Source organism: Puma concolor, chromosome B1 (genome assembly GCF_028749965.1).
Source record: "Puma concolor isolate L17-30 chromosome B1, mPumCon1.1.hap2, whole genome shotgun sequence".
NCBI lineage: Eukaryota > Metazoa > Chordata > Mammalia > Carnivora > Felidae > Puma > Puma concolor.
In genome coordinates this window covers 1,341,067-1,362,435 of record NC_141670.1, presented here as the reverse complement: position 1 = coordinate 1,362,435, position 21,369 = coordinate 1,341,067, and the positions used below count along the sequence as shown (strand labels likewise).

Below are 21,369 nucleotides of genomic sequence, written 5' to 3'. Positions count from 1 at the left end.
CTGCAGGTAGTGGCACGGCCTCAGGGCGGGCTTGGCGTCCTGGGGGAGCAGAGGCTTGTCCAGGTTCAGCGAGCTCTTGCGGTAGGCCTCCTTGGCCTGGCTCACGGTGAGCGTGGACCAGGAGCTCCGCTTCATGTACTTGGTGTCGGGCGTCATGGTCAGGCCCTCGCAGGCCGAGCACTTGACGTCGCTGTTGCTCTTGGACGTCTTCAGGGACAGGTCCCCGAAGGGGCCCGGGAGCACCTCGGGGTAGCAGTGGGAGACGTGGTCCACGTGGTGCCTGTTGACCACGCTGGACGTGCGGCAGGTGCTGTCGCTGTCCAGGTTGTCGTCGGAGCTCCACCAGCTGCTGGCGCCCGACCGGGGCTTGCCGTCGGGCTTCCGCTCCTTGCTTTTACTCCTCTTGCCGTGCTTGGGGTGGTGGGTGTGGTGGTGGTCCTCCGCCCGGCCGTCGCCCTTGGTCCCGTTGACGTGGCCCTTGGAGGGGCCCTCGAGCGAGTGCGACTTGGTGAAGAGTTTCTGCACGGAGTGCACGAGGTGCCGTATCCTGCCCGGGCTCTCGCCGCGCTGCCCCGCGGCCGCGGACGTCCTCTGGTACTGCAGCGTGTGGAACCCGTCCCTGTGCAGAGGTCCCTGCTTCTCGAACTGGTCCAGGAGGTTGGCGGGGATGCGGTTGGCCCTGGCGCCGGCGTGCGGCACGGCGCAGTCGTCTCTCGTGTCGTAGTGGGAGCTGTAGTGCATCCTGGGGAAGGTGCTGCTGGACACGTGGTCGCCCAGCACCACGGGCATCATCACGCACTCCGAGTGCACGGAGCTGCCGGGGGAGCAGCGGTGGTGGTCCAGGGGGCAGCCGTCCACCGGGCTGAGCAGGTAGGGCTGCCTGGCCTCCTGCACATGGTGCAGGTGGTCGTGCGCGCGCTCGCAGTCCTCGGGGCCCGCGAGGCCGCAGGTGTGGGCGGAGCACAGCGGGGCTGGGGCCCGGCCCCCCGGCAGCCCCTTCATGTTCCTGGGAGCCGGCGAGTACCTTCCCTCATTGAAGTGCTGCGTCGGGGACCATGAGTACTGCTGGTCTGTTGAGAGAACACACAGAGCCGTTTCAGCCGCCACCCTCATTGACGTTCTGGAAGAGTCAATTATTGCACACCCCACGCGGGCACTGTTTTATCCGGTCCTCAGGGGTCAGTTTTGCGCACTGGAGAGGGGAATCATTTTTCCCTATACGCTGACTGCTCCAAAGTAGGAGACTATTAAGGAGCATGAACTCTCAGGGCGCCCAGTGGCTCAGTCGGCTAAGCATCAAACTTTGGCTCAGGTCATGATCTCGCGGTTCATGGGTTCAAGCCCCGTATCGGACCCTGTGCTGACAGCTCGGAGCCTGGAACCTGCTTCGGATTCTGTGTTTCCCTCTCTCTCTGCCCCTCCCCTGCTTGCACTCTCTCTCTCTCTCTCTCTCTCTCTCTCTCTCTCTCTCTCTCTCTCAAAAATAAATGAACATTAAAAAAAAAAGAAGCATAAACTCTGGTTATCCCTAAATATAGTTCTACAACCACAAGTATGTATTGTCTGCAAGATTCATTGGGTCTCTGCACAGCAAGACTTTGTGCTATTAAACAAATCAACAATTTGGGGGCAAAATGAGTTACATTTCAATTAGATTTGAGTCGTGTGGTTCAGTTTCAGAAGTTTAAAAAGTAACATTTGCTATTTAATTAGCAATATTGCTCAGTCAGCTCACGTGACACGCACTCATGCATTAATCCTGAAGGGTCTAAAGCCACGTCCTTGCGGCTCAGGGGGAGAAGACGTGGCTTTCTCGAGGCCATCTGTCTGTGTCAAAGCAGGACTAACGCAGGATGTCCTAACTTTCATTTCAGATACTTGCCTTTCCACTGTAAGATTCTACCCAGGACAGAAAAACATGGTTTGCTTACGTGAGATGCAATATCGTGCACAGATAAGTCCTAAGGAGTCGTCCCTCAGAGGGGGCTGGCTTTGTTTTCAGGCAGGTGGCTACGTGCTGTGGACACGAGTCCGGACACTGAACCGTTCGGGTTCAGGCCCCAGCTCTGCCACCACGTGGTGTGTGACTCCACGGGCCGGTCAGGGTGCAGGGACCGCTCAGGCTGCCGTGTCACGACACTCGACCCCGGGGTGGCCGGGCGCCTTCTGCTGGCTGTCCCGGAAAGGCTGTCAGGGGCTGGGAAGCCCCGGAGGCAGACCTGCTGGCTCTCTCCCGGCCGTGCCCTCCAGGGCTGGCACTTGCTCCCACCTCCTCCCTGCCCTGGCTCAGACCCTGAGTGCCCGTCGCCAGCCAGGGCCACAGCAGCGGCCTCCTGCCTGCCTCCCCTCCCCTTGTCCTCATTCCCTCCCTCGCTTGCCCGTGCACATGCCAGCCTGCTCCTCCCTGCTCAGCGGCTCCCGGCTTACTGCTGAGTCCTCACTCGTCAGCCTGTATCCAAGCGGCCCCGGGGACGGCCTGCTCGGGGGATGGCCGTGTGCCAGTCCGGAGCGCGTGCCGGAGGCCAATGCTGACCGGGTGGGCTGGCCAGGCCCTCCCTCCCGCCCCTCGTTGTCGGTGAGGCATGCTGCTTTAGCCAAATGCAACACCCCCTATTTCTGGCCATTGTTCTGTGGGCTCCTTTCCAGGCAGCATGCACTCTGCAAGAGCCCCGCAGTCCAGGCAACCCCGGGGGAGGCGGTCCCGCTGTGTGTCGTCCTGGAGGCAGGACAAGACTCGGGCTTCCGCGAGGCACCTGCGCCCCGCTTCCTCAGGGAGGAAGCTGTCTGCTGTCCCCTTGCTCCCGCGCTGGCCCAGCCCCCTCCCTGGGCTGCTCCAGCCTCAGGCCAGACCAGCCAGCCCGCCCCGCCCACCCGTTCCGTCCCGTCCCTGTCCTTGTCCTGGCAGCTCCTCACCTGGGAGGTGCCACCTGCAGCCTGGGGTCAGGGACACCCGACAGCAGACGCCAAACAGACATTCGGGGCAATTGTGGGAAATAGGAAAGAAACCTAAGAGATGCCAGTCGTCTCCTACATCATTTCTGACCAACTCTTCTGGTGACTGACGTAAGGAAGCATCATCCCCTGCGAACAGCTGCCAAGTGCCTGGTCCCAGACATGGATTCAAAATGTCCCCTCTGCAGGCTCTGGACCGCCACCTGTCCAGGCCAGCTAGACGCGGACATATCCTACAAGGCAGAGGCACAATCTCGCAGATCCTGAAGGAGTCGGGGCACGACTTACCCTACTTGGGAGCGACGGACAGCGGCCGGGACCGGACGCTGAGCAGGGGCGGGGCTGTCTCCTAGGAAGGGCAGCACAGGGGCCTCTCCTGCACGTCCTCCGGAGCAGGGACCCCTTGTCTCCAAAGAGAGCCCGACCTCACTGGTGTGAGGGGCGCCACCGCCTCATGGGAGTGTCTGCCCTGGAAGAGCTCCTGGGCGCCTGCCTTTCTCAACAGCCAAATTATAACCAGAGCACTTTAATATATTAGGAGAGGATAGTGTAGATTATATTATGTTTTAATATAATTAAAAGCAAGTTTTCAAAGGAAATTCAATATCCAGCTGATAAATAGCAAAACTATGTGCTGTAATCTAGACTTTACAGCAGCATAAAGTTGTCATCCTATTATCTTTTGCTTTATTTTTCCATTAACATGTAATTTAATACAATTCTAATCTTCCTCTATATTAAAAAGCACAACCATTATGGCTCCACTCACGTATCCTATTTCTGCCTCACGTTCGGCCCAGAAGCTACATTATGAATGTAGCCACATGAAAGAACAGTACAAAAGATAAAAGTTTAGCCGTAATGAATTGAATTTGATTATGTAACACATCGGAACACATTCTCATCTCTGCTCTTCGGGACTCAGTGCCTTGACGTAGGCATGGAAACTGACGCACTGCCTGGTAAAAATAATATCACTCCCAACGACAAACAACAAAACAATGTTCTGTAAACAATGGCGATTCTAAAACGTGCATTAGAGACCTATATTACAGGTTGTTGTTGTCTTAAGTCTCTGGAACACGGAATAGACACTCGGGGGCTGGCAGTCTCTCCGTGTTAAGTGAGGTAACAGACACGGAATGTGGGGGCACTTTAGCTCCCTCATTGCCCGCTACTCACCGCACCGTATTTCGTTCTGAGGCCAGAGAAAACGGCGGTCTAATCCTCCTTATCCATTAGCTGTCTCCCCAAATTCAAACTACGGGGTAAAGGCACATTTTACTGTGGGATTTCACAAGACTGTTGGTGTTCTAATCTGAAAAAGTATGTTTTGAGTGTAGGGATAAAAACTTTAAAAAATACGCACGCTATCTCTGGGTGTGGGCACCATGTGCAGGGAGCCAGTGCTTTTCACACGCAGCTGATGAAGCCCAGGCTGGAAGGACAGGTGGGGAAGGTCACTGAGGTCGTACAGGCACACAGACCTGCACGTACACGCAGCGTGTGCACAGCTCCAGGTGGCCTGCTGCCAGCACCAGCTGCCACCAGGTGGGGGAAGGCACTGGGTGAGGGCCCCATGGGCCCTTTCTCATTAAACCGGCTGCTGGTTGCACGCCAAGCCCAGGCGTGAGCCAGCCAGGCTGGGCACACATGGCGGCGATGGGCTCAGGCCCGAGTCTTGGAGAACGCGTGGAACCACCCCTGCACCCCAGCCCTGGAGGCAGGCACCCCTCCCCGAGGTCCCGCCACACTGAGGACACCAGCTGTGTCTCCCGGGGGCCTGAAGCTCACCGAGTCAGGTGAAGTGCCTGCCTGCCTTTCGTCTGATTTTATTCTATGTGCCCATCGGGCAGACGTGTTTCCCCGTCATCGTCACTGCACTTGCCGTGCACCCTAAAAGGAACATCCTCACTAAAGGTAGAAGCTAAGAGTAAAGAGCAGCCCGCACAAGATGACACCAAACAATACGCACTTGGTGAGCGGGCTGTGGAGCCGCTTGCCGAAAAGCGAAACATTCTGCTATCGTGTATTTTTCCCACACCAGTTCCACTTACCATCGTGTCTTCTGCCCCCGTGCAGAGCTGTGAGGTGCCCCTACTCCGTCCCTGGGGTTGCCCTGGCTCCCTTTTCTTCTCTGCTGCCTTCACCCTTTACACACCCATCCATCCTTCCTGCTGAGGCACCTGCCTCAGCCTCCTTCTCTCGTAAGTCTTCAGGCCCACGGTCCCATCTGCATCCGTCGGGACCTCACAACATACGCATGAGCTGGGGGGTGTGATAAGAAACAGCCATGTGAACCTACTCCTGTATCTACCACGTGAAGATAGGAAAGATGTCTCCCGCCATATGTTAAGAGGACCCTACGTGAACCCCCATCAACAAAGAGTTTCCTCAAAAATTTAACAAGTACAAGGTGAGTATGTGGACCACCGCAAAACACGGCAGGAGGAGTCTGTGATGCTCTGGACCAATGGACAGGTGTCCCTTATTCGTGGACTGACTTAGCACGGTGAAGGTGGAGACACTTCCCGAACTGATGTGCAGACTCCACACAACCCCTATCAAAATCACAGTTGGCTTCTTTGTAGAAATTCAAAAGCCGACCCTAAAATTCATACAGACGGAAAAAGAAAACTAAGTGTGAAGCTAGAGGTAGGAAGGAGATAGTAAAGCTTAGAGCAGAGATAAATGAAATGATGGAGGGAATCAACGAAACCAGAAGTTGGTTCTTTGAAGAGACCGATAAATTGACAAGCCTTTGGCTGGAATGGAAGAGAGACCGCTCGAATGACTAAAATCAGAAATGAAACTGGGGAGTTACCTCTGATGACGTAAATAAAAAGGATTATGATACTATGACAACTTACACTAAAAAATAGACAACCTAGATGAAATGGGTGAATTCATGGAAATACACAAATTATTTCCAGAAGAAACAGAAAATCCGATCAGACCAATAACAATAAGGAGACTCAATCAGGAATCAAAACCTCCCAACAAAGAAAAAGCCCAGGACCCGATGGCTTCACTGGTGAATTCTGCCAAACATTTAAAGAAAAATTAATGCCAATTCTTCCCAAACTCGTCCAAAAAGTTGAAGAGGTGGGAACACTTTCTAGCTCGTTCTATGAGGCCAGCATAACCTGATATGGAAGCCAGATCAACGCATCATGAGGACAGAAAATTACAGACCAATATCTTTTATAAACACAGATGCAAGCATCCTCAACAAAATACTAGCAAACCTACCCAGCAGTGTATTCCAAGTATCATACACCATGACCAAGTGGGATTTATCCCGGGAATGCAAAAGAGGTTCAACATAGAAAAATCAACATATTGGGGCACCTGGGTGGCTCAGTCGGTTGGGTGTCCGACTTCGGCTCAGGTCATGATCTCACAGTCCGTGAGTTCGAGCCCCGCGTCGGGCTCTGTGCTGACCGCTCAGAGCCTGGAGCCTGTTTCGGATTCTGTGTCTCCCTCTCTCTGACCCTCCCCCGTTCATGCTCTGTCTCTCTCTGTCTCAAAAATAAATAAACGTTAAAAAAAATTAAAAAAAAAAAAAGAAAAATCAACATATTACAAGAGAGTAATAGGACCAAAGCAAAAACATGTGACCAACTCAACTCAAATGCAGAAAAGGCATTTGGGAAAATCAAACAACCTCTCATGGTAAGAACACTCAGAAAACTAGGAACATAAGGGAATTTACTCAACGTGATAAAAGCATTTATGAAAAACTCACAGTTAACATACTCAGTGGTGTAAGACTGAAAGCTTTTGCCCTAAGATCAGCACAAGACAAGGGCTTCTGCTCTTGGTGTTGCTATTCAACCCTGAACAGGAAGTTCTAACCAGGGCAATTAGATAAGAAAAAGAAATAAGAGACATCCTAATAAGAAAAGGAGATGTATCTATCTCTATTTGCAGATGACATATTCCTAGAGAGAGAAAATCCCAGAGAATCTGTAAGAAAGCTATTTGAGCTAATAAACAAATTCACCAAAGTTGCAGGTTACATGATCAAAACGTGCAAGTCAGTTATGTGTCTACATCTCAGCCACGAACAAACCAACAATGAAATTAGTTGAGCAATTCCATTGACAGTAATGTCTTCGAGAATCAAATGGTCAGGACTACATTTAACCAAGGAGGTGAGACATTTGTATCTCGAAAACTAGAAAACATCTCTGAAAGAAATTAAAGATTTAGATAAATGGTGGGGCACCCGGGTGGCTCAGTCGGTTGAGCGTCTGACTTCGGCTCAGGTCATGATCTCGCGGTCTGTGAGTTCGAGCCCCGCGCCGGACTCTGTGCTGACAGCTCGGAACCTGGAGCCTGCTTCCGATTCTGTGTCTCCCTCTCTCCCTGCCCCTCCCCCACTCATGCTCTGTCTCTCTCTCTCTCTCTCTCTCTCTCTCTCTCACAAATAAACATTAAAAAAAAAAGACTTAGATAAATGGAAAGACATCCTGTGTTCATGGATTAGATGACTTTCAATACTACCCAAAGTCACCTACAGACTCAACATGATGCCTATCAAAATTCCTGCTGGCTTTTTTGCAGAAGTGGAAAAAAAACAGTCCTCAAATTCATGTGGAGACGCAGTGGGTCCCAAACATCCAAAACAATTTGCAAAGCAAGAAGGAAGTCAGAGGGCTCAAAGGTCCTGTTCCAAAACTTACTACAAAGCTATGGTAACAAAAACAGTGTGGCACTGTCCCAGGGATATACATATAGGCCCATGGAATAGCGTTGAGCATCCAGACATGAAACCACACATCTGTGGCCAGTTCAGTTCTGATAAGAGCTCTAACACTGTTAAAAGAATAGCCTCTTTCATAAATGGTTCTGGGATAACCCAGTGGCCACGTGCAAAAGAACAAAGCTGCACCCCTTATACTATATGCAAAAATGAACTCAGAATGGATCAGAGAACTAAAAGTAAGGAATAAAAGCATACAACTCTTTAAAGAGAAAATGCACATCTCTCCTTGGTCATGTGAATTAGAAGAGGTTTCCAGACATGCCATCCAAAGTCCAGGAAACAAAGAAAAAGACAAAATGGATTTCCTAAAATTAAAAACTTCTTGCTTTAAAGCAAACTACCAGGAGAGTGAAGAAACAACCCACAGAATGGGGAAGATTCTTGCAAATATGCATCTGATAAGGAAATTATATGTAGAGTATATAGAGAACACTTACATCTCAGTTATAAAAAAGGCAAATAATATCCAAATAAAAATGGGCAAAGTTGCTGAACAGATATTTCCCTGAAGAAGATACATAAATGGGGGGCTCATCTGGTTAAGCAACCAACTTTGGCTCAGGTCATGATTTCATGATTCGTGGGGTTGAGCCCTGCATTGGGCTCTGTGCTGATAGCTCGGGGTCTGGAGCTGCTTCAGATCCTGTGTCTCCTTCCCTCTCAGTTCATCCCCCTGCTTGTGCTTTGTCTCTCTCTCAAAAATAAAGAAGATACCTAAGTGGCCAATAAGTATGTGAAAAGATGCTCAACGTCATTAACCATCAGGGAAACGGAGCTGAAACCAGTGAGATACCCTTCACACACACCAGGATGTCTGTAACAGATGGATGGGAACAAGGGTTTTGAAGCACACAGGGAGGTAAAACCTGACACACCGCTGGAGAGGGGAGAACGTGAAATGGTGCAGCTGCTGTGGAAAAGTCTGGCAGTTCCTTACATGACCCAGGGATCCAACTTGCAGGCACACGCCCAACAGAGATGTAAGCCTGTGTCCCCAAAGCTTGTGGACGTCTGTTCTCAGCAGCACCGTCCACAACACAGCCCCAAAGTGGAAACAACCCCACTGTCTATCACCTGATGAATACACAAAGGGCTGTATCCATTCAGTGGAATGTTAGGAGGCAACAGAAACTAAGGACTGAAACATGATTCCACTTCTGTGCAGCATCCAGGACAGGCAGGTCCTCAGGGACAGACAGCAGCTTGTTGCTGGTCAGGGGCTGGGGCAGGGAGGATGGGGAGTCACTGCTGAGGGTATGGGCACTAAAAATGCTCTCAGTGGATGGCACTGTTGGTTGCATACGTCTGTAAGTACGCCGAAAACCGCACGTGGGTGGGCAAAGTGTACAATGTGTGTACGTCCCCACAAAGCACGTCATGAATAAACACCTATAATGGAAGGAGACATAAACAAAAACATGCAGTTGAACACATTCAAACTTTAATTTACAAAATTTTCCCCATGTGTGTTAGAACCCAGCAAAAAAAACCTGCTTAGTAAAATTTAGGGAAGCAGTAAGCTTGTTGGTTTGCTCCTTAATGGCTTCTGTCTAGGGCACAACACGTGTGGTCGAAGCCGTCAGGCTCAGAGGCAAACTTGGGGCTCAGTGCAAAGGTCCTGAGCATGTTCACACGCATCCTCCTTTGTCCCCCGTCTTTGCCTTCCTGGATCACGTGTCATGATCAGATTTCTGTTCCGTCAGGATATTTTACGTGGTTTGGTTATTCACTGTTCTGCCTTCTTACAAAATCAGACAAATCTGATGACAATGGTTCAAGTTGTGCAGTGAATGGTAGCTTTTTGGTGCATCGGGAGCCCCCTGCTTGGGGACCGTAGGGGGCACATCAGGGCAGCCTGTCTGGGGACCGTGGGGGTCACATCGGGGCAGCCTGTCTGGGGACCATGCGGGCACATTGGGGCCCCCTGCCTGGGGACCGTGGGGGGAGGCGCATCGGGGCAGCCTGGCCGGGACTCTGTAGGCTTCACTGAGTCTCCTGCGGGGACAGCAGCCAGCACCTGTCCTGGAACACTCACATTCCTCACATAGCGAGGCTCTGCCTTTATCCACCCAAGATTCAAAGGTCTGGAGACCAAGGCTTCACACCAGAGTCACTTGGGAAGCATTTCGAGGGCAAATTCCCAGGCGTGGTCCCAGGCGTGGTGAGACTTCATCTCAGGATGTGGGTCATCAACCTGCAAATACCTCCGTGGCCCTCGGGTCCGTGCCCCTCACTGCTGATTTGTCACGTGCAGCATCATGTCGCCCAGCTGGCCTCCCGTCTCTCCAAGTCGCTCCCCGTAGTTAGTAGAGTCCCTTTGGCCACCGTGATGCATCCTCCTTGGTGTCTGGCCAGCCGGTGACTGTAGAAGCGAGCGACACTTGACCACACGCTGTGAGCACTCGTGTCCTCCCAGGGGTGGGGGCCGCTTGCGCATCTCTCCAGATGCCAGGCACACTCGTGTCCTCCCGCACGTTCCCAGCCTGCCGTCGCTCAGGAGAACTCATCTTCAAGCGCTCTGAGCCCCTTTGAAGGAAAGGTTCTGCAGGAAAGGCCTTGCTGCGTCCTGACTGTGAGGCCCCGGGCTGAGTTCAGTGGAAAGCATCCGGCTGAAGCACTTCTCTTCACTTCCTGTGCTTTCCTTCTTTAGATGTCCTTTTAAAAAGATCCTAGTGTTATAACATCAGGGCTCCCGGTGGAAGAAACCCTCCACGTTTGTGCGGTTTCACACCATTTTCAAAAGCATGAGTGTGTTACCCACAAACAGTTCCAGCGTGGCGGTATCTCTCAGTTCCACAAGCGAGCACAGAGGGAGGCCCTGGGAGGAGGCGCGTGGCCGTAGCGTGTGGCCGCCGCCTGACCGGGCTCTGCAGCTTCTGACACGAGGCCGCCCAAGCGCGTAGAGTCAGTCAGAGGCTGTTCTTGCCACCGCACGGCGTGGCCTGCCGGATCGCCATGGGGTCCCCACCGCCCCCTCTGCAGATGAGAGGCTCGGGGACAGCACCCAGTCAGTGTGTGCAGAGGCCGCTGAAGGGTTTGCACACCCCACCTCGTTCTCGCACTGCTGGTGAGGTTCTGCCCGTCGGCACATGGCGCGAAGCACCTGCTGGGAAGCACGTGCTATGGTGTGGTGGACAAGACCGTGGGGACAAGGGAACAGGCCCCATGCGCCTCGGTGGTGACAGGTACTGGGAAAGTCAGGTGGGCTTGCTGGGAGGCCCCGTGGGGCAGAGCCTGGGTGAGGCGTGTGCAGGCTGGCCAGCGTGGGGTTCCCCGGGGACTTGCTCCACTTCCGATAGCTCAGGAGGTCTTGGGGGCAGGAAGTGGCAGGAGAGCCGTAGGTTGAAGGGATCTCTGTACTGTGAGCGTGGACAGGGCGTCTGGGGCCAAGGCGGGGAATCAGGAGGGGACTTCGCGGGGATTCCGGCGGTGGTGCCAGTGGCTTCCACCACGTCTCCCCGATGGGATGGTGACAAGCAGTGCTGTGCACTGAGTGTCCCCCAGACTCACAGGGCAGGGCCCCAGCCCCCGTGGGACTGTGTGGACACAGGGCCTGGAGGAGGAGACGGAGGCTGAGTGCGGTCCCGGGAGGGCGCGCTCACAGGAAGGGACCCAGCGCTGGCTCTCCGCCCGTGAGGACACAGCCGGACGAGGATGCGAGTCTGCCGGCACCTGGACCGTGGATGTCCAGCCTCCAGTGTGTGAGGGACGAGCCTGTGGTTTGAGCCGGTGTGTGGGGTGTTCCGTCTCAACAGTCCGAGGGACAGAGGCGAGCGGTAAGTATGGACATGAGTGCAGCGCGTCCTGTGTGGACAATGCTTCTTCCACGACACAGTCTGACCCGCAGAGCAGCCTTCGTGTGGTAGCCGTCAGCACCAGCTCTTCCAAACAAGGAAAACAGGGTCAGGGGGCAAATGGCTTGCCCAAGGTCAAACAGCCCCAAAGCAGGACCCCAGCAGGACTCAAAAGACTGCCGTGTCCCCTCTGAGGTTTGCTTGGGTTCTAGGTACAACCACCTTATGACCCCTGGGGCTCTAGGTGTAACTATGTTATGATCACTGTGATTCTAGGTACTACTACATTGTGGCCCCTGGGGTTCTAGATACGACTATACTGCAGCCCCCCTGGGGGTCTAGGTATGATGACGTTGTGGCCCCTGGGGTTCTAGGTATGACTGCATTGTGGCCCCTGTCGATGGGATGGTTCTCAGTCCACAAACTGTGCAGTCTGTGATCCGAGGAACGTCCCCTGTTTCAAGTGTGCGGTCCCTCCAGTCACCACATGGTCGGGTCTCCTTCTCTCACCAGCCCCTCCCTAGACAGCTTGAACGATCGTCTGCAGGGCTGTGACAGGCTCAGAGGCCCACTCCCACCCCCTTTACATGGAGTTCACCAAGGGCCCTGGAGAAGGTCACTGTTTTTAGTTCCGGAGGGTCTCTCTGGACACATGCTGCTTTTCGCTAAACAAACACACAGTGAGGGTCAGCTCCTATCCTGGGGCTAAAAGATGAGCGACCCCTTCCACAACAGGGGCTGCACAGTGGGGAGGCTGTCGTGCTGCACACCGAAGCGGCCACCGGAGCCTGAAGCTTCATCCCTCTGACAGCTGTAGGTGACTGTCATCCTCATTCCCTGGGGGGGCACATCCAGGGCCTTCCTCTCACCGGGAAGTAGGCTGAATTATGACGGCAAACCCCATTCCTAGAAAAGCAGGTCACAGAGCTCAGAAAGATAAGCCGTGGGGCCCCCTGGCCCCCAAGGAGGAAGAAGGGCGACCACACCACCTCCCCAGCTCAGGACGCGCACCTGCACAGCACGAGTGTGTCAGCCTTCGGCTCCTCTCGGATGTTTTATCTTATCACACAGCCACCCGGCCGAGGGGCCGAGTCTCACAGAAACCAGCCCAGGGACCTAAAAGGAATTTAACATGCTTTTCTTTCCCCTGCATTCAACTCTGGTCGGGTTTCAGGGACTTCCGTGTTTGTGAGATGTGTTTGGAGGTTAGATCGGGCCGAGTGTTGCTGAGGCGTGATGGGGGGATACACCGATTGCAGCAAGGAGCTTGGGGTGCATCGCAGAGATGTGAGTTGGTTAGGGTGCGCATCGGGGTGGATCTTGAAGGAGATAAAAGCAAGAGAGACTTGAGGGTGAACAGCAGGAGACGGGCAGGAACGGAAGAAGGGACGAGAGAGGGGGAGCGGCCACTGGAGGCGGCCAAGTGCGTTGCTGGCAATGGCGATGCTCCTGGCTCCCCGGGAGCGGCTGCAGGCCTGGGGTCCCACCGCCCAACCTCCACCCCTCTGAGCTGCAGCCGTTGAGGCCACGGTGCCTGAGTCCCGGCCGCAGCAAACCCCTCTCTTTCCTCCACTGCCCCGTGCCCACCGCGCGGTTTCTCAGAGCTTAGCCGCCTGGCCTGCCAAGACCCTACCCTCTACAAGGTCCTCTGCTCCCCCGACCCCCGGGTGCCCTGAACTCTCCCACAAAAACTCAGTCTGTGCCTTTCTACCCATTCACTCGTGCCCCACCCACCGGTCCTCACACGCACACGCCGTGCATTCAGTGTCTGCAGTGCACCGTGCTGGCGTCAGGGGTCAGGTGTCGGGAAGGAAGCAGATGAGACGGTCCCTGTTCTGAAGAGGCAAGGTCTGAGACTCATGGTCTAGTGGGAGAAACAAGCATGGGGACCAATCACTGGGGCAGAGCGCGTTCTGTGCACAGAGAGGCATGTGTGGTACAGGCAAGCGTCAGGGGCAAGAGGGCCAGGGGGTGGGCCGGGAGGTGATGCTGGGGTGAGGGAGACAGGGGCGGGCCAGGAGGTGATGCTGGGGTGAGGGAGACGGGGGCGGGCCGGGAGGTGATGCTGGGGCGGGAGGGTTGGGAGGCAGGCCGGGAGGTGATGCTGGGGCGGGGGGGCTGGGGGGCGGGCCGGGAGGTGATGCTGGGGTGAACGAGACGGGGGCGGGCCGGGAGGTGATGTTGGGGTGAGCGAGACGGGGACGGGCCGGGAGGTGATGCTGGGGTGAGGGAGACGGGGGCGGGCCGGGAGGTGATGCTGGGGTGAGGGGGACGGGGGTGGGCTGGGAGGTGATGCTGGGGCGGGAGGGATGGGGGCAGGACGGGAGGGAGGTGATGCTGGGCAGGAGGGATAGGGGCAGCTGGGAGGTGATGCTGGGGCGGGAGGGACAGGATCCTCGCCTGTAGCCCTTGCAGTCCTGTCCTGCCTGCCCACCTCCTGGGTGAATCCGTCATTTCCCAGTCAAGTGCCAACAGTGGTCTGACTTGGAACCCCATAGGAACACGGACAGGCTCAGCCACCTGCCACCTCGGTGTGTGGAGTGGAGGTGATGAGCATTTTCAGGACTCAGCTCCTCTCCAACACTGTGACTGTCTTGTTCAGGTGATAAAACAACGGTTTTGTACAATCGCATCAAGGAATAGCGTCGGAAGCATACCTTAAAAATAACCCCAAATTTACTAAGGTAAAACCGAATCTCTGGCGTATTCTCCGAATCACACATATTTGGACGAGAGCTTGAGACAACGTGTGTGTCCAGCAGGCACGCCTACCTGACCCTGGTGGCCTATGCACATGCCATTATCCTGCACCACAAACCCTGTATCCCGGTGGTCCTTCAGAGGAGGGGGGTTAAGGGTGGCTCCTGGTCCATCACGGGACCATGTGCATTGGCGACGGAGGGAGAAAGTGCATCCTCTTCCTTGGGGAATTTGAAATCCAGACACTCAGGGACAGTGGTGCAGGAACAGCAGAGAGGGGAACGCCTCAGCTGTCACACGGGACGACCAGGGCCCAGGGCACGATGACCAGAGTCACAGGGGCCCCACCTGCAGCTGGTTGTGGAGGCTCCCACTCTGCCTGAATGTTCTGGTCACAAGCAGCAGTCAGGCTGATGCTGGCAGGTCGCCATGCACCTGTCCACCAAACCGCCCCTGCAGGCGGCCCACGGCACCTGTCCCCTGCGACCAGAGAGGGCTGAGAGCGGGACCACGTGAGGACAGAAGCGCACACTTCACCCGATGGAGCCACGTGGCCAATTTGGAAATGGAATTGATGGAAGGAGGACTGAATCCACTCAAACCACAGTCTCACTGTTGACTCTTGTCACTGGTTCCACAGCATAGCATGCACACTGTTGAGTACACACAAAAACAAACCAGACGCTAGGGATTTAACTTGGCTCCTTGACCAGCAGTAACAGTAGCATGATCAGTACTCCGTAAGACGCACAAGTAGCTTTTTCGTTGTTGTTCTGACTCCCACTGATTCCACGCAGCGTATGTAGGTTCTAGTTTAAAAGGAAGGCTTCACACAGACGCCTCCGATGTGTCATGTGGGATGTGAGCTCTGGGATCCAGGCTCAGTGCTCCCGTCTTTAGCTCTTTCACAGACTTTCATCATATTTTCGATGAAGCATTTACGGTGAAGACATTTGCAGCTTGATTGCACTTAATTACCAAGTGACTTCTCACTTATGGGCCAAATAAATAGCTTTTAAACCCATCTTGAGTCTATCATTCACAAACAACGGCTTCAAAAGCACCGAAGAAGATCTCTATTAGTTGTAAACCTAATCCCGTTATTCAAGGAGCCAAGTCATTTCTGGCACTTTCTGTCCTACAACATCTGCCTTGTGAAATACATGGTTAGCCTCACAAAGCAGTTATAATTTTCTCCCAAATCTCTTTCTTCTAAATTTCCTTTGGTACAAATCAGAGAGACTCCTTGATAAATAAATCTTTCTTACCTTCTCTATAGGTGATTATCTCATAGGTTTGCTTTGACAGAAATTTATAACCTGTCACAAGCGTCTGTTGCCAATTCCCAAATGCAAACCTCAGAATCTTTAGAAGAATGATTGTTCTATGATTTTTGACAATCGTTTCATGAGCAAACATAATTTTCAAATAGGAACTCAGTAATTTTTAAAGTAGTATCAATGATGACTTTCTCATTTTATAAACTTGAAGTTTAATGAAAGTTAATTTTAATATTTTAGGTGATGGAAACTCATATTTCATCATTTTATAAACATTTTAATCTATATATTTTTTATATATTTATTTTTTATTTATATATACATTTATATATTTATTTAAGGGGGAGAGAGAGACAGAGAGAGAGAGAGAGAGAGCAAGCAGGGGAGAGAGACAGAGAACAAGTAGGGGACAGAGACAAAGAGAGAGAATCCCAAGCAGGCCCCATGCTCCGTGTGGAGCCTGACGTGGGGCTCGATCCCATGAACCATGAGATCATGACCTGAGCCAGAGTTGGATGCTCAACTAACTGAGCCACCCAGACGCCCCAACATTTTAATTTAAAATCCATGCTACCTGGGCACTTGGGTGGCTCAGTCGGTTGAGCATCCGACTTTGGCTCAGATCATGATCTCACGGTTCGTGAGTTTGACCTCCGTGTCGGGCACTGTGCTGACACTTAGAGCCTGGAGCCTGCTTCGGATTCTGTGTCGCCCTCTCTCTCTGCCCCTCCCCTGCTTGCTCTCTGTCTCTCTGTCTCAAAAATAAATTAAAAAAAAGCAAACTTAAAGTCAACATATTTCTGCGCATTTCTTTGAATCAAACAGGTCTGTCAAGAATCAACATAAGCTGTTATAGTTAAGACGTGGTAACACGTGAGTCCCTTACTACTTGAGGGCGCTTATAAATGAGCATGACCTCCTGAGAAATAAGTGAGCCAAGTCTCAGAAGGCACAGAAGTCTTTATCCCTGTAGCCAGGTACTTAGAGTTTCGGTGTTCAATGTACAGAACAGTCTGGAATGCAGAAGCCACTTTTGCGTGAGGATGTCTCTGGTAGTATTAGAAAACCAATCTCTTCTTTGTTTATTTATATGCTGACATGTTCCAATAAGGACTTGGCTTGATTTATAAATACAAATGAGAAAGGTAAATAAAAATTAAATATAAAGTGTAGGGACAAAGAGCAGACTGCCCCCAAGATGGGCCACTTTGGCACGATCGTGATGGTGAGTTAAAGGCGATGAAACCCCAGCACGTTCAGGAAAAGCTCTTCCCCTCGGAGTCCACCGCCTAGACTTACACTAGAAAGCCTGCCCCTGGAGGAGAGCTATTAATAACAGACTCCTCTTTACCTAAGAAACCTCTCTGCACAACAGGGCCACCTTCGTTTTCCAAATCCCTCCTCTTACCTTCCTGCCCATGGCCTTCCTCCCCTTTGTAGCCCCACAGGATGTCACAGAAGTGTCACGTTGTCTGAGGAATTTGGAATTTTGGCTGTCTTTGGAATGTCCGTGTCTGTGTGGATTCCCCACCCGTGGCTCTCACACCTGATTTTCTCCTGTTCGTCTGTGTCATGTCCACATGACTCTTGGTCAGCTGGAAGGACCCAGGTAGGGACAGGACATTTTTGCTTCATGACAGAAGCGAGAGAAAGAGGCGTGGAATGGTATGAAGCCGGAAGGGAGGCTCATTACTCCCGTGAATTAGCTCCAGGCGGTTCTCACACCCACACAAGGGGAGGGACAAACCTGAAGCGTCCATAGGCTCAAGATGCATTGGTCACAAAAGTGCAATTTCAAAATCAAAAGAGAATTTCCCTCTCTGTGTCTCCTGAGAGAATATTTTCTAGCTGCATTGAGAAACAACTGACATATCACCTTGCGTAAGTTTAGGGTATCCCACACGATCTGGTAAAATGAAAACAATTTCATAGACACAAAAATGCAAATCACTAACAAAAGGTTTTAACCTCACAAGCAACTTTAACCACCAAACTATATGAATAAAATAGATCCAGGAACAAAACAAATGAGCCAAGGAAAAAAAGAGAGCGTGGCAAACCACTAAACAGACTCCTAACTCCAGAGAACACGCTGGTGGTCACCAGAGGGGAGGTGGGTGGGGGACGGGGGTTATTACCCAGCACGCTAGCTAACTGAAATGTAAATAAAAACCTAATGAAAAAAGGAAGCACAGATGTTTCACCAAGAAATTTACCCAAAAAGGAGGATGGGCTCTTCTCAACATCACCAGGTCAAGAGTATGAGAACATATGCGCACACACCTGCACACGCGGGCACACACACCTGCACCCTACCCACACACTCCCATACCGTAGACCTCTCTCTCTCTCTCTCTCTCTCTCTCTCTCTCTCTCTCTCTCTCAAAAACAAAAATAATAGTTGGAATAAACTTCCAAGTGAAATGTGTCGGAAAACAAATGCTGGTCCCTAACCAGCTATACTGGAATGCAACGACGTCCTTCCGAGTGGGCACGTTTCTACCTCCCGGATGGCAGGCCCTGCGGGTGTGCGGTGAGGAAAGGCCCCCCGCCCTGAATGCTCACCGCTGCCGTCCGGGGAGGGACACCTGTGCTCGCAGGACACCATCGTCAACAAGTGCCACAGCGGTTTTTACACTGGCCAGGCAATTCTTGGACATGCTTCCTGTCTGCTCAAGGCACAAGTATTTGCGGCTTTTCCACGCAAGCTCGTCTGGATGCATTTAAATGCTCGGCAAGCCCGCGCGGAAGGAACGTGCCTGGCCCCCCACCTTACTTGTGAGAACGCTTGGGGACTCGCATAGCACATTCTGCGTAAGAAATGTTGGATTTAGTACTTCTTGTCAATGCAAATTTATCTCGGCATTAGATGAACACCTTGGGCTCTACCCTGTCGTGTTTCTTCCAAAGCCTGGGGTCCATTTCATTGCCCACCACTGAGAAAGCCGACAGAGTGGAGGACATAACAGAAATGATTTTCTGCCATCAAACTTTTATGAAAGCCGGAAAAGTTAAGTCGCATGAACACTGGAGGGCATGGTGGGATCGAGAGTGTGTGAAGACTCTTTATGAGCCTGGAAGTGACCTAAGAAATTCAAGCTTCTGTTTGTCTGCTTTTTTTAAACATTTATTATTTTTGAGAGACAAAGAGACAGAGCATGAGTGGGGGAGGGGCAGGGAGAGAGGGAGGCACAGAATCCGAAGCAGGCTCCAGGCTCCGAGCTGTCGGCACAGAGCCCGACACGGGACTCGAACCCACACACCGTGAGATCATGACCTGAGCTGAAGTCAGACACTTACCTGACTGAGCCACCCAGGCGCCCCAGTCTACTTTCTTAAATGGAGACCACATCCTGCCCTCTTCCAGGAGACCACAGGCCACTCTCCTCCTGGTTTTCTGCCCCCCTTCTCTGCCTCCGCTTCCATCTGACGGGAAGCCTTCCTTGTATCCCTTGCTCTCAGACCCTGTGGGGCTCCCTGCTGCCCAGAGGACAAAGGAGCACCTGCCCCACAATGGAATCTGTGCATGCTCCCCCATCTTCTGGAAGATTCTTTCCCGCCCTCCTGGCTCAGTTGGCTCCCACTGCCCTTTCCATCTCTGATGGCTGCCTCCCGGCTGGCCTCTGCTGAGCTGCACAACTCACCCTCCTCAGAAAGCCTGCGGGTCTCTACATGCCTCCCACTCTGGTGGCTTAGACCAGATTTGTCTCACTGCAGACTTCTGAGAGAGAAACAAAGCATCAAGGATGCACGTGCCCCATCCAGGACCACTTGGCCATTGCAATTTTGCTTTGATGGAGGTAGTGATTCAATTCATACTGGTCACTCCTGTTAGACTATGAGCCCCATCAGGACGAGGGTACCTGTGCCAAATTCTCTCCTTTCCAGACCCCGCCAGGGCAGCCCGCACCTCTGCCCATGAGGCATTGCCCCCCCCGACTGTAAAGATGTGAACAAGCAGGGACAGAGGCTCCAATAGCCCAAGGCCACACCCCTAAGGGACCCCAGCACCCAAAGTGCCTGCCTGAGAAAGTCCAGCTTCAAAAAACTGCCCACGTGTCTGGTAGTACCTGGGGACGCCCATTTCCTAGCCTTGGTGGCAGGAGCCTGACTGCTAGGAGCCCCATCAGCAAACCCACCAGGGAGCCCCTACACCTGCCCTCCTTGAACCCAGCCTCCCTGTACCCGCCTACCAACACCTGTCCTCAGGCACTGCCCTCCCTGCACCTGCCCTCCCTGCGCCTGCCCTCCCAGCACCTGCCCTTCTCACACCTGCACTTTCCACACCTGCCCTCCCAGCACCTGCCCTTTCCCTGCTCTGTCTGCATCCCCAACTACCATTCCTGAATGCCTTCAGGAAGGAGACGGTGCTCCGTCATCTGCCCACAGGCTCTTTGGTGACAGAAGCTTTCACTTAAAAAATTGGCTGTTGGGTTGAGTGGTGTTGTGAAAGTGCAGCAGAGAGGAAGGTGTTACAGAGAAGGAGTGTCGCTAGGTCATGGCTGCGGCTCAGGCAGGGTCAGCTTTCTCATTCCCTGGGGAGGGCATGGGAAGGGACTAAGCGCAGAGGGGGTCCAGGGAGGGGATGCTCTGAGGCCACAGCCCCGAGTGGGCCTGCTAAAGGAGCCTCATGGAGGGGGGGATGGGTGCAAAAGAACACAGGGTTCTCTTCCAGCTCCCTCAGTACAGACCCAACTGTGTCCCCCAGTCCGCATACAGGAACCCTGATTTCTAGCATGTCCCAATGTGGCTGTGTCTGGAGACAAGTCCTCCACACAGGGGATTACGTTCAGACGAGGCGGCTGGGGTGACACTATTCCCTTAGGAGTGGTGTCCTCATAAGAGATTAGGACACAGACACGCACAGCAGGGCCACCACATGAGAACACGGGGAGAGACATGTCTACAGGGCAAGGAGAGAGGACTTGGGAGAACTGGCCCTGCCCACACCTGGATCTCAGACTTCCTGCCTCCAGGACTGGGAGGAAATAAGCTGCTGGTCCCTGGTCTGGTTACGGTGGTTCGGGCAGGAGCCATTCTCCGGCAGGTGGCAGGCGTGCAGGTGTGGGGAGGGCAGGTGCCAGAGGACAGGTGCAGGGAAGGCAGGTGACAGGAGTGCAGGTGCGGGAAGGGCAGGTGCAGGGAGGGCAGGTGCTGGAAGGGCAGGTGCAGGGAGGGCAGGTGCGGGAAGGGCAGGTGCAGGGAGGGCAGATGCTGGAAGGGCAGGTGCAGGAAGGGCAGGTGCGGGAAGGGCAGGTGCAGGGAGGGCAGGTGTGGAAAGTCCAGGTGTGAGAAGGGCGGGTGCGGGGAGGGCAGATGCTGGAAGGGCAGGTGCGGGAAGGGCAGGTGCAGGGAGGGCAGGTGCCATTCAGTTCTTGAACTATCATAGGCATCTGACGACACTCGGAACCACTTTCTCGCCCTTGTACCCATGGCGTGAACCCAGCGGTGCCTGATGCCTCCACTGCCCGGTGAAGAGTCTGCCAGCAAGAAGCCACTGTGGGTCACCCTCCTCATGCCAGGCTCAGACAGGCCTGGGATGCGAGGCTGAGAACAACCCTATCCTTCAGCGGTTTCCCTATTACGACTCACTCTGACTCTTCTGCATGGGTTCTGTGATCCAGAACACAGATGCCACCACACCCTGAAATTGACAAGTCGTTCCTACAGATAAGAAACAACTTCCGGAAGCACACACTGTGGGACATGGTTGTTCCATCCTGAGTGTTTGTGGGCTCTCAGACCACAGTGTCCCCGGGGATGGAGGCCGGCTCTCAGCCTCAAGCGTGTGTTCATTCTCCTGACTGCGCCATGGTGTGCACTCTCGTGAGCCCTGATCTAGGGGCCACTCGCCCTGATTCACAAGCGAAAT

The 21,369-nt window shown here is 53.3% G+C and overlaps 1 protein-coding gene across 8 annotated transcripts in view; it reads right to left on the bottom strand.

Moving 5' to 3' along the window:
* DLGAP2 (DLG associated protein 2) overlaps nucleotides 1–21,369 on the bottom strand; it is a 781,526-nt gene that overhangs the window by 116,635 nt on the left and 643,522 nt on the right. For all 8 annotated transcript variants that reach the window (XM_086703047.1, XM_086703052.1, XM_086703050.1 and 5 more), the window contains one exon: nucleotides 1–1,070. In XM_086703047.1, the coding sequence (XP_086559173.1) occupies nucleotides 1–1,070 (1,070 nt within the window). The remainder of the gene's footprint in view (nucleotides 1,071–21,369) is intronic.